Source organism: Eurypyga helias, unplaced genomic scaffold (genome assembly GCF_000690775.1).
Source record: "Eurypyga helias isolate BGI_N326 unplaced genomic scaffold, ASM69077v1 scaffold8104, whole genome shotgun sequence".
Taxonomy (NCBI): domain Eukaryota; kingdom Metazoa; phylum Chordata; class Aves; order Eurypygiformes; family Eurypygidae; genus Eurypyga; species Eurypyga helias.
The window spans coordinates 28,719-42,192 of NW_010248141.1; the positions used below are offsets into that span (position 1 = coordinate 28,719).

Here is a 13,474-nt window from a genome sequence, read left to right on the forward strand (position 1 = left end):
TACAAAGAACAAACAACTGCTTTTATTTCTTCCCATCAGTCTAACTGATAGATGAATGCCGCTGGCAACAACTTTTATTCATTTCAGTAGGAGATCTTCTACTAGTATTTGTGAAGCGTACTAGGAAAAAAGTTAGCATCAGCTTAGCCAACCAACTGGTCACTACCTCCTTGTGTCTTCAGTCAACCCTTTTCTCAAACAAGCACTAGAAAGAAAACCGTTATCCTTCATTCTCCAAGAGGACAGAAAGGCTCAACAGCCTTTCACCTCCAGAAAACAAACTGTCAGTGAAGGAACCCCCCGGAATATTAAGATGAGCTTTGTGTACCTTCAGGTGGTCTTTTTAACTGAGATTTTCGATAGAACAGCATGTAGGCACTCTCTTTACCCTGAAATTGTTTCTCAATATCCTTCTCCTTGATCGGCTGGACTTTGGAATCATTCAGATCAAACCAGTGGCATCTGGCAGAACTCTCCCTTAGCCTTGTAGGTTTTTTTCCTGAATTCCACTGGACATCATTCTTCTGAGGAGGGCTTTGCAGAGCTTGTCCTTGAGGATCTGACTGAAACGGGAGCTTGTTTTTTTCCTTCAGACCAACCTTATTTTCATCAGGACTGAACCGAAATATCTGAGGATGATTCTGTAAGTACTAAAAAGGAAAGCAAGGACAAGATTAAGAAGATACTCAGTTTTAGATATAGCAGCCTGCATTAGCTACTTCACCTGATTCACCCTAAAATTTATATACAAACCCCATCCCTTCAAACTTTGTTTTCTGATGCTTCCTCACATATTTCCTCAGTTTGGACAGAAAAATGTAATTTTCCTACCACCACTTATCTGCCTGATCTTTTATATGCTGTTGCTGGCTTCATTTCTTATGTAACTTCAAACTATCATGCAAGAAATTGCAAAAGAATTGTTTTCAACATATGTGCATCCCTAAGAATTAAATCAGACTAACTTCTGAATTTCAAAGGTTGCTTGAGACACGAGAGTCCCTTCAAATCACTTCTCACAAGTGCACACTATGTCCCTGGAAATGTAGCACAGGGAGTGATGCTCTGTAGGCAATCAAAGCTTCTGCTTCATCAGACTCACCTTTTACCATCCCTGCTAGCTCATTTGATACTTCAAAAAGTGTAAACCAATTTACAGTTATTTCAATAAGGCAAGCCCTGCATTGATCAATGTGCTACTGCTATAGATCCGGTACTCATCAAGAGTCAGCTTTGGCAGTATTCACAATAGCACCTTGAAATGGTTAATACTGGGTTGTTCATAACTTGGTTTTAATCACTTCTCTGTCAAAGTCAGAAAAGCACCTACCTCTGCAGAAGACTCACAATCAAATTTCACAACTACTTGTAAATAATTATGAAAACTGCACTGTCAGCTCTATTAAAAAAAACAGTCAAAAAGAAATTTTCCACATAACAAATGCTGAAGTATTTTCCTTAAAGCACTAGAAAATACAGTGACAGACTCAAACAAGATTTTACTGGAAATGTTCATTTGATGGACACGCCCTAATCAACAAAAAGGGGCACACATTTTCAAAACCTCATTTCTGTTATGACTGTGAAGAGGTACCCTATTTCTTCAATTCTCATCCGTGCTTCTATGTTCAAGCACTAGTGCTGTTGTTGCAGCTTCATCCACAGACATAAATGAAACAAGGTTCAGTAGGTAAGGTTAATTCTTTTATAGGCCAACCATATAGATGGGAAAAAGATATAAACTTTTAGGCAGACAATCCTTGAGAATCTTGTCCATGTTCCTCAGTCTACTGATTTATCTTACAGATCTCTCTTAGCCCATGCTCTATCTTGCGAGTGCAAGTGCCAGTATTTTCAATTACCATCCTACTGACTATTCAATAGGAATATAAATATAAAGTTATCTTAACAGTAAGAACCAGATTAACATACATGCTTATTACCTTTCGTAATGCTCCATATTGTTTTCGGTATTTCTTATTCCAGGATACCCCTTTTTTCTCCAATAATTTCTGCCCTAATTGATCCACGGGAATTTGTTTAGATTCTTCCTACAAAGAAATTAAAAACTAGGATAATTAAGGCTACAAAAGTCAAGGGATCAACACAAAGAGGCCAATTCTGACGTGTTTAAACCATTCCTGATTGTTAGTAAGCTGATGTAAAGTCACCTTTTGCAACAGCTTTGGCTAGCAACATAAGAAATACACAAAAAGGGGTGTTTTCTGTATGTAGAGCCACTATTAGTATTCAAGTCAGGTTAAGTTACAAGTTTTGCATGCTTCACAATGAATTCAGAAGAGTTCTACACACTTAAATCTGCCCACTCTTGCATACACTAACCCTTTCTGCTAGGGTCCTTAATACCAAAATCAAAGCAATAAAATCCTTACATACCATACCTCTGATAAAATCCCTTTCAACACTGCCAATGGGTTTTCTATTTCTTTGCCATTTTCAATATCTCTTAAAGCCTTATCTTCAATCAGCCTATCTTCTTCTTCCTGGATAAAAAAAAAAAAAAGACTCACAAACACTGTTGTTTCACACTCAACTACCTGTTTTTGATTACAGTCTGTACTAACGTTAGCACGCACAGTTTAGAAGTGTGAAGGATAAGCTGCCTCTGCCACCTGCTATGGTGTATTGCCATACAGAATATTCACTACCAGGGGTTTTTAACAGAAATGGCATTTGTGTTATTTCCAAACAGTCAGAGTCATCCATTAAAATGGCTCTGCTAGACTTGAGCAAAAATATTAATTCATTTATAGTTAGCGCAGTAATGTGAGCAGTTCAGCAGATTGAAAAGCTAAAATTTGCTACAAAACCTTAAAAGAGATCTCATACTGTGGAAAACCAGCCTTCTTGATGAGGTGAGACCAGTGCCTCACTAAAATATTACTTAGCTTGGATGTACATTTTATCCACCAGCTCTTAAAACATTACTGAAAAAAAATGAGACATACCAAGCAAGGAAGAAAAACATTCAGGACTTACTTGTAATTGCCAGTTTCCTAATTCATCCACATCCCTGATATAAACATGATAGTGTCCTCCATAGCAGCCACCTTTATGTATAATAACAGAGAAGAGCTCATACATGTACTCTGAATCATCCATTTCAGTCTTTAAAAAGAAAAACAATATAATAACGATAATGCATATCAGTAAGTCTTTCACAGCAGGACAGCTTTACACCATCAGCATAGCTTCAGATACTTCTCAGCGTGCATTCGCACGCACAGAGACTGAGACCTTTCAGTGCTGGGGAACACAAGTATAGACTGACACAAACCATGGACAAGGCACTGGCTTTAAGCATGATTGTTAACAATACTGGATATTTAAAATAATGAAAAATATTGATGCAAATAATAGAACAGCTCAATCCGTTTGTTCATAACCAGGCTTATTTTGTTTTTTCTCTAGTCTTTTAAACAAGTAACACATTTATATACACAGCCAACTGAAGAAAAAAAATGCTTCTTCAGATGCAAACACTGAGAAATTTCCAAGCTTACACTGAAACATTTAAAAAAAAAAAATTCCTTCCCCTACCCCCGTAACAGTGCCTCTATTAAGTATATTCTTTATATATTTTAACAATGAAAAATTGTCATCAAGCACTGGTATAGCTCAGTTCATAATCAAAATACATATACATGAGTACAAAGACAGATTCCTAAGAAAAATGAAGTAACTACAGGTACATAAAACACACGTAGCTAAATTTAAATATGAGGTTATCATACAATGACAGTACAAAACCAAACTGAATTTCTACTTCCAGGTGATAATCTTCCTTTCAAGCAAGTGTCAAATTAAGTTTAAAGTAATTATTATACCCTTTCCCCTTGTACAGCTACAAGGTCTTTCCCACTCAGTTAGAAAGTGGTCTTTTAGAAAAAAAAAAATTCCAAAGATGTGGAATGAGGGACGGAAGAAAACCCCACAGAGTTCCTCAAATACCTTGCCCTGGTAAAATGCAAAATGAAAGCTAACTTGTTCTTGAGATACCCTTTCTCTGCAAAGTTTATAGAGACTTTAACAAATCACAGAATCACAGAATGGTTAGGGTTGGAAAGTACAAAATGTAACAGTACAAACCTGCTCACAGAAAGGCCTCAGATTTATCTGGATAGGGAAGGTATAGCAGCTTGTTTCCTTGTATCGTTCACACTTCTCAAAGTCAAAGTTAAATCTCAGGAGAGAAATGGTGAGAAAGGGTGGCAATTTGCGTAGTTTGGCAGACTGCAAAATGATTAAAAAAGGGTTTTAAGCACGCAGTTATAGAGAAGAGCGTTCCCATCTTGCTATGGTCTACTTCGTCCTCCAAGAAAGCCTCATTACTACCAGGCAGACATGAGCAGCGTCATCTTTTTTAAAATGTCTTCCCTAATTCTAAATTTCCCTACCAACCAGACATCCTAAAAGCAATCAAGATCCTTCCCCTCTGTTAAGCCTTACACCTTCGCTGAATGGTGATCACTAATACCCTACAGAAAACACAGCAGCATATTGCTTAAACTCCATAGCCCACATGTTTTGTGAAAGGATTTTCTTGAATTTTATATTTAGAAACAACTGTTTCAGCCCCCTTGGGTTTGTTCTCACACGTGAAGACCTTATAACGAAGCAAGGGTTAAAGTCTGTCCCATTTATACAGAGGAGGGCTTTCAAGGCAGGAAAGCCAACATAATACATTTCAGTAAAGAAGAATATTAATCAAGATCGAATAACTTGGTGTGAGCACATCAGGAATGCTGAGGTGAAGCCAAACCAGCCACCTTGTACCACCACTGAATGTAAGTGGAGATTCAAAGGACACGCTTCTGAGCCTTTCCAGTCTCCACCCAACTCTCCATTTGCAGAGAGACACCAGAAAGCCTCATAAACTCCCTAAATAAGGTGTATCAATTTCAAGGACTACTGTGCAGAGCTTAGTGGCACAAAGGGTTTTGCATGCTCTTCCAAGTTTAGAGTGATAACCAGACCATATAATTAAAATTTTATAAGTTTCTGCACCACAAGACTTTTAACAACTAAATCCTCTAGAGACCGAGACAAAAATGGTCAAGAATAACATCCAAAGACCCACAGCATACAGAAGGAAGGGAGGAATGGAGTAGGTAGGTGTGGGCCATCTTGTCTTTGACAGAGACTAGGTGTAGGCAGGTGGTGGCACTGTTAGGCAGCTGCCTTCCTAATGCTGTCACCAAGCCTGGAGTTACCCAGACAGCATCTCATGTGCTGCCAGTGCTGACGGTCACCACAGCCGGCTGTGATCACACACAGCATGCCTGTGGGGCCACAGGCAGCGCTCATGCTGACACAACGCCCCTCCTTCCTGCTACATCTTACCAGCAAAGCCTCTCTTCTCTTGAGGTTGTCCATTCATACTCTGACACCCCCTTGCTACATGACTTCCTACCCAAGTTCTGAGTTCCCACTGTGTTGTTGCGTGGACGACCACATTTGAGAGGTAAGCAACTGTTATCTCGCCCTCCCCTGAACCCAGCAAAGTTTAACTCCAACAAGCCCTTATAACCAAGCCACGTGAGGCAATGGCAAATGTTACTGAACTCCTGAGTCACTGATTAACTTAACTGATTCCTCAGCTTGCCTTTGCACCCGCTCCCTTCCACATTATGGGTCCTGCAAGGTTTGGATTATGCTCATCCTGCTGCAGATGAGAGTCACCAGAGCAGGCCAAAAGGTTTCACTGCTGTGAAGAGGACAGAATATATCATGCTGCACTAATAGCATGAGTCTAGGTCTGTTTCCCCTTTACAAAAAACAGGGGGAATAACAGGAAAAATGAGCAACTTTTTATGAAAAACTTACGACATGAAAAATTCGCACAGAAAGAAACCAAACTCCACTTCGTATCATTGAAGAAAAGTGCAATTTAAAGACCTACAACTCTTGTAAACTGGGCTCCCCTTCCCTGGCCAAGGGGATGGCTGACAGAACACAAGAAGTCTGAAAATCAATTACCATTTTGGGGAAACCAGTCCAAACTGTTGTAAACCAAACAGGCGTAAGCTGTCAGCACAAGGATGTTGCAGGCTGCACTGGCATACAGACAGTAACCAGTGTTAACAGCCACGCCACTGTTTAACAAAGCACTCAGGGTCACATACACAACTCCTCCGGGAGATACCAACTTCAGTAAGTGTCAAGCATCTGAAGCTTTCTCAAGGTGCCAAAGGACGAAGGCAGGGAACTAGGCAAAGGAGTGCTCCAGTCTGGATGGCCCTGAGCTCCTGGGAACCACTCTCAAAAAACACCACAGGCTCAATGTCAACAGTTCTCTGTTCTACAGAGAGAACAGTTCTACAGAATTGAGAATGTCAACAGTTCTCTGTTCTCAATTCTCTGAGGAATTCCAATGACTCAGTACAGCAAAATGGTCACTGCATTTGGCTTTACAATTTAAAAAAAAAAAAAAGAGGAACTCCACCAAACAAAAAACCAAACCCTTAAAAACAAGTTCTCACCTATACCTGAGCACAGATCAAAGCACTGAATCATTCACTAGAAGATAATGACAAAACAGTACAACTGAACAGATGAAGATGCTGTTGAAGGAAGCCAATCAGTTTAAGCTATTGCCTGAAAGAGACGAATTTCACAGTCCATACTCCGACCGCTGGAACATGACTCTGCACCTTTGCTGTGCCTGGATTTTTATCCTCCTTCCTGGCCTCTCAGATGGAGGCAAACTCCTGGTGGTGCCCATGGAGAGATGGAGGCAACCTCCGGGTGGTGCCCATGGAGCCACTGGCTAGTGGAAGCCACTGGCTTAGCATGAGGCAAGTGGTTGAAAAGCTCACCGAGAGAGGACACGAAGTGGTGGTGCTTATACCAGAAGCAAGCTAGTGGATGGGAACAGCACAGGCATACACGGTGAAAACATACCCACGCTAGATCTGGATGGTTCCTTGCATTACTTCATTCTTACTGACCTGAAGGCTCCAGCGCTACTGAACATACTAAAAACACCTACTAAAGTGTTAATTTATCACTGTAAGAACCTGTTCAGCATCAGGGAAACAATGCAATACCTGGATCAGCAGATAGCATTTCCCTGTGCAGAGCAACAGTTGTCTTATTTTTCTCTCCCATGTGGACTCTTCATGAGAGAATTTCTCTGTTTATTTTTTCTTGATGCTTTAGCTTATCTTTTAGCTTATCCTGTGAAATGCCCAATGCCAGGGGCAGTAGAGGCATGAGAACGAGGCCCTGCTCTCAAAACAACAAGCCTTCCTATTCACCATTGGTTAGCTTAAACACTACAACAACATCCAAGTCAAGGAATGAGTCACATGAGCTTTTCTTGACATAGTTGCTGAGGTTTAAAAAACAGGTCAGATTTTGACATCCTCTTGTTATATCTGACTGAAGACAGATATTTTGTCATTTCCAAGTTAGAGGGCAGACACAGCAATGTAAATAAACTTCCTAACTGTTAGCAAGCTGAACGCTGAGAACTACCTTTGAAGCTTCAACAAGTTTATCACAGGCTCCACATCGATACAAGTTCTCGTTTTCAAAGTACTCTTCTTCCACGTACATGTTCCAGAGGGCCTCCTCCAAGCCAGCTACACCTTTTACCGCCACTGTTAAGTCTAAGAAATCTTCCTATGCAGAAGTACAATAAAAAATAAGGTAGTAAGCAGTGTAAGTTCATAACACATTAGAATGACAGTCATCCCATTCACCACAGCAGATGTGAGGACTCATTTCACTTTCATTGTTGATGGGGAAAAAAAGAGAAACACCCAAACAAATCTCATACAGCCACGTAAGAGAAATTAATGTAAAAAAAAAAAATTTTACATTACAAAGAGCAGTAAAAGAATGTAAAGATATGTTTTACTGTCATCACCCCACTGTTCAGCATTCTCCCAGCTATATCTACTAAAGGTTGCCGACTCAGAAAATGCAGTAACACTTGTTTTTTCACCTCTGAGTCACAGCCTGATGTAGGTGGTTTAGAAAATGCCAGCCAAGACAGAACGAAGTCATGCATAATTTTCACACGTTCTCAAGTCTGCAGCGCTCTAACCAATACACACTACCTAGATTCATCAAGGCCACCAGTGGCACTCAAGAAAGATGCCACTATTTTTGGAGTATAAAAAAAAAGAACACTCAGAATATCTTCAACAGACTGAACAGAAACCATTCTGGAAAATCCTCTGGCTTTACCTGTCTCTCGCTGATGTTCTTGCATTCTTTACAAACAATCTGGTTGACAACAACCCCATGGTACAATTGATTAATAAGATCATGACCTGACGTCCCCACCAGGGAAGTTTCCAAAGCACTGAACAAAATCCGATTTAACTCCTGCACATCATGCTGCCTCATTTCCTGTATGATAAGAAAAAAACAGCTTGAAGAAATAAAACAGTGCCATCTGCTTTGCTGATTGCTTAAAACCAGCATATATTAAGTGTGACAAAGACAGCTGCCTCAGTGATTACCCAAATATTTACTATCTTGAGCAGTGAATTACTACCTTTATTATTATTTGTTATTCTTAAGTTATGCTCTCTGAGTAGCTACAGTAACAGAAACTGTAACCCACCTAAGACACTTTCACTTGGATACATCTAGACTAAAGTCTAATATGAGTTACACAGTTCAATTTAGGTAAGAATCTAAGTATTTGAAGGTCAAGAACCTTAATTATGGTTGGGGGGAAAAAAAAAAAAACACCAAAACAAAACCATTCCTGCAAAAACAAAGGGAAAGCTATGGGAGTTTTATGTAGCAGAATAATTTCCTTCTGCTGCTCACTGCAAACAATTGGCAGGTACTTTATGTGGAGATACAATAATATACAACCATAGTTGACCCAATTCAATTCTATCTCCACAGCTGGAAGTATTTTAAGATATTTCCTAAATGTTAGACTTCAAAAAAAGTCTCCTCCATTCAGGAGAAAGTTAATCAATGACGGCATCACCGACGGCGATTTGTACCTCATGGCTGTTCCACCCAAAGCTCTCCGTAAGGCCTGTGGTAGATGCAGCTTGCTGGTCCAAGAGCAGAAGCTGAGCAAATAACCGTTGAAGTTGCAATGGAATTATTCGAACCTAGAAATTAAGAGCAAAATATACCAACCAGATCAGAAAGAGTTTTCAAACCAAACATTTAAATAAAAAGAAAAATAATTTGTACAAAACTTGTAACAAACCACCACTGCCTATGGCTTTCATGACACAGCTTACTTAATTCACACCAAAACATCAGTCAGACTTGATTCCCACAAATGCACAGTGCTTCACCTTACTCAGCCAAATACAGCTGTGAAACATATGTTTTATGACAAAGCAAAAGTGTACAGATTAAAATTAAACCATCACCATAGTAAAAATGGACAACTTTGATCTTTTTCATAATACTAAACCCAAAGATCTCAGCTACAAGACAACATGGCATGCCTAACGTGCTACTCCTTGCTTGGTGAAGGGTTTGGTGATGGGATGGAATGAGATGGGAAGAAGGAGAATGGTTAATGTCAACAAGCTTGATCAGCTACCTAGATTTATCTTGGACTTAAAAAGAAAATAATTTGCCAAGCAACCAGGTGTATCACTTCAGTACAAGAACTAAAGAATTACATTCTGTAGCCAACTTTAATAAGCACTTTTTAAACGAAGATTAAATTCCAGCCCCATACCATCTCGTGCAAGGCTGAGCTGTTAAACCTCCAGACAGCCTTAGTGAAGTCTGCTAGGCTGCACACATTTACTTTTTTTTTTCCCCTGATGAGAAGTAAGTCATAGCACTGTAGCTTTAATTACAGAAGAGAAAAATCTAAGAAAAGGACTGTACAGCTTTTGGGATGGTTCCTGATGCCCCTGCAGACAAAACGATCTCTTCTATCAATTCCAGCAGAAACAGGCTCAATGTCTCACTTTTGAAGTAAAAGCTTATTGCACTGAATACCTACATCTGTGTGCAAAATCTAATATCAAACAACCAAACTGTCTTTCACTATCCAAGTCAGGCTTTCATTCATTCCCATAAGAAGTTACATGCAGATTCAAACAGTATTCTTCTGAATCAACATTCGGCAGTGACTAGGGACAAGGAAGTTTTAAATACCTTTGCATCTGGTTTACTGCTATCATCCAGAGTCCCAAGTTCTTCAGGTCCTAGAGAGAACAGTGCCTCTGTAAATGTAAAGAAAAATGCCTATTTAAAAAAAAGATGATATCTTCTCTTTATCGATTTATTGTATTTTAACTGTCAAGCATTATGATGCTATTCTTTTCAGCAAATTAAGACATTAAATAACACTTTTGAACATCATTCATCCTCACAACTGGCTCAAGCTATAACAATAAAGCATAAGTAAGCATGAAGGTGTTTAGATGGCAAAACATTTTTAAAGGAATTGTAGTGGGTTTATTTAAAAAAAAAAAGAATGGATCTTTATGGACAGCGATAGACTTTTTTTTTTTTTTTTTTTTTTTTTTTTTTTACACAAACTGTAGACTTTAGAAAGGTGACGTTTAAAGAAAAGGTAACGTTTACAATACTTACCAACATCGCTTTTGCAGAAGTTGTATTTTCACAGACCAAGAGTTATGAGTATTTTATAACAACTTACTTAAAGTGAACTGAAATAAATAGTTCCTGAAAACAATCTGTGTTTGTGGTGTTTCTTTAATAAATAGCTAGAAATGCAAGCCACTGTAAAATATCACTTCCAAAGTTACCTTAAGATTTTGAACACGTTACCTCTAAATTCAGGTGTGAAAAGCAGAGTCTGCAGAAGGGAATTGAGGTAGCAGGTCCCACCCTGATTTTTGATACCACTTAGGTTGGTGAAATCCCTGGGAGCTGGAGGCTCAGAATCTCTGGGCTTTGATTTCTTTCCTTTTCCACAATGATTGTTTGAAATAAAGGAGAAATCCTCTTCAAATAAGTCCCCAAACATTGTGAGGGCAAAACAATCCTTCCAAAAAAAAAAAAAAATCTATTTACCATAAAAATGCAATTGAACCTATCCACTGCTAATCCTCCAAGATGAACTTTTCAGCCCTGACTGAAGAATTTGTTTATAACATTTTTCAGCTTATTCTGTTCATTCTAAAAATGCATGCCAGATCCACATAAAAGTGTGCACCAATACAACAAAAAACAGTTGAATTAAAAGCATTTATGTTAACACAGATCTGAACAGACATTTAACTAGAATCAAATCCATCACATTTGAATTTTACATAAGCAAAAAGATATCTGGCAAAATAAATAGGTCCTTCTAAAAACCTATAATCAACTAGTGCTCAAGTTGCCCATTTCCCTCCAGGAAACATATGTCATGCCTCTCAAACTCATCAAAACCATTGCACTGTCTCTCAACAAATCATGTGCACAAGTAACCCGTCTCTATATCAGTCAGTTCAGATGGGAAGAGTGTAATAAATGGTCAAAAATACAGTGATATTTTATTAAAATACCATATTGTCTGCCAGATGTTTGAGAGTCAGAAACTCAATAGCAACAAACAGACTCTTCTTCAGGGATTTTTTTTTTCAGTCCTTTTTAGAAGCCTCGTGACCTTTTAGCATGTACCAGAATTCGCGCAGTCAGCTGCCTTTTGGCTTGTACTTGCCACCCTGTAATTTCATTAGGTATGCTGCAGCTCTTGTACTGACAGTGCGTATTCAACGAGTTACACTGAAGCAGTGAATAATCATTCTCCTACCTACCTTCATTCCACTTGCAGTTTTACAGATCTTTATTAACATGTTCCACTCAAACATCTCTTCCAGACAAAAACCTCCACAAAGACACCTTCATTCCTACAACTAAACTTATTCCCTGTCTCTGATTACCCTTATCTTCCTCTTCTGAACCCCTTAAACTTCTCCTTTACCTGTGTACGAGCTCAGAGGACCACAGCTGCCTACAATGTTCATAGAATAGTTTGGGTTGGAAGTGACCTTAAAGCCCACCCAGTTCCAACTCCCCTGCCATGGGCAGGGACACCCTCCACTAGGCCAGGTTGCTCAAAGCCTCATCCAGCCTGGCCTTGAACACTTCCAGGGATGGGGCATCCACAACATCTCTGGGCAACATGTTCCAATACAAAGAAACTCCCCCTCACTCCTCTCTGTGACGAAGTTCTGTTCCCTATCTTTTAGCTAATTATTTAGTCAAGCAATAACTTTCTTCTGCTGTGCCAGCTTAATTTCTTTAGGAGCTTTCAGCGGCAAACCTTGCTGAATCCCTTTTGAAAATCCAAATGTAGTTGACAGCTTCCCATTCAACTAATTGGTAGTTCATTGGGCATTTCCTAAAACTCTTATAATAAAACAGCACTACATTAAGCTCATTTGAGTCCTCCCCACAGCAGAGCAGTTTTTAGGCAAAAGGCTATGCTCAGAGCAGCTCACTATTAAGCAGCATGGCAGTGTTTATTCTGACTGTTCCATAATGCTTCTTCAGCACTTCTTACAATAGATAGCCCCTCATAAATCCCCACAAAATGAAATTATGTGGCTAGAAATCCTTCCCAATGAAAACAAGCAGGAGAGAAATAATTTTCATCTCTTCTCATTGGGTTTTTCTCCTCTGAATACAACTCTTACACCTTGATCACCTAAAAAAAAACCCAAAATCCTGTAAAGGTCCCACCTCTCATGCTTTGAGACATAATTACTAGGTTTAGCACTTTTTCCAAACTGACTCTCAGCCTTCATTTATTTTTCAGCCAGGTCTGCTACACTTTAGTATTTAACCATCCAAAGATTATGACCCTTCCTATTTTCCTCATCCAGAAGCACAACAGCCTACTCCTGACAGGTTTTCACTAGAAAAAGGCACATATCTAGGAGACAGCAATCATCTTACCGACAGCCTGCTGTACCCACCCACCACTCCAGAGAAGCACTTAAGCAGGACAGTGCCAAATCCTCCCTCGCTCCTTATTTACGCATTCTCAAAGCAGTGCTGCCAGCAGCTTCCTTCCCTTAAAAAAATCACACAGTAATATAGACTAGAATGAATCTCTGGATGTTTCTGGTCCAATACCCTCACAAAGCAGGGCGAACTTCGGTCACATCTCTTATTAGGGTCTTGCCTATCACTTATTAGGGTCCTGCCCTATCAAAGTTAGAGTACCTCCATAAAAGGAGGTCCCAAACCCGCTCCTAGTTGCTATCGCACAGTCCTTATCTCTGATGGGAACCTCCCATGTGGTAACTTGGGTCTGGCATCCACCTCTAGTGCAGCTCCTCCAAGAATCAGGCTGCACTTATGCCCTCCCACAGCTGTACATTCTCCATCTCGCCTTCCCTTCTTCAGACTGAACTCACCCGGCTCCCTCCGCCTCTCTCCACCTCCCATGTGCTCCAGCCCCGGAGCCCCCAGGGAGCTTGGCCCTGTCTTCAGGCGCGGCTCCACCGGTACCGAAGCGACGACGAGGACCGGTGCCCTGGGCCTG

General features: G+C 39.9%; 1 protein-coding gene across 1 annotated transcript in view; it reads right to left on the bottom strand.

The window, feature by feature from the left end:
- The window catches only part of USP40 (ubiquitin specific peptidase 40), a 30,515-nt gene extending 19,517 nt beyond the window's left edge, over nucleotides 1–10,998 (bottom strand). The window contains exons 1-10 of the mRNA XM_010150957.1: nucleotides 10,765–10,998; nucleotides 10,126–10,193; nucleotides 8,997–9,110; nucleotides 8,218–8,382; nucleotides 7,501–7,647; nucleotides 4,111–4,254; nucleotides 3,001–3,129; nucleotides 2,403–2,504; nucleotides 1,944–2,051; nucleotides 329–650 (exon numbers count right to left, since the gene is read on the bottom strand). Of these exons, the coding sequence (XP_010149259.1) occupies nucleotides 329–650; nucleotides 1,944–2,051; nucleotides 2,403–2,504; nucleotides 3,001–3,129; nucleotides 4,111–4,254; nucleotides 7,501–7,647; nucleotides 8,218–8,382; nucleotides 8,997–9,110; nucleotides 10,126–10,193; nucleotides 10,765–10,963 (1,498 nt within the window). The 5' untranslated portion in view covers nucleotides 10,964–10,998. The remainder of the gene's footprint in view (nucleotides 1–328; nucleotides 651–1,943; nucleotides 2,052–2,402; nucleotides 2,505–3,000; nucleotides 3,130–4,110; nucleotides 4,255–7,500; nucleotides 7,648–8,217; nucleotides 8,383–8,996; nucleotides 9,111–10,125; nucleotides 10,194–10,764) is intronic.
- Nucleotides 10,999–13,474: the final 2,476 nt, after the last annotated feature.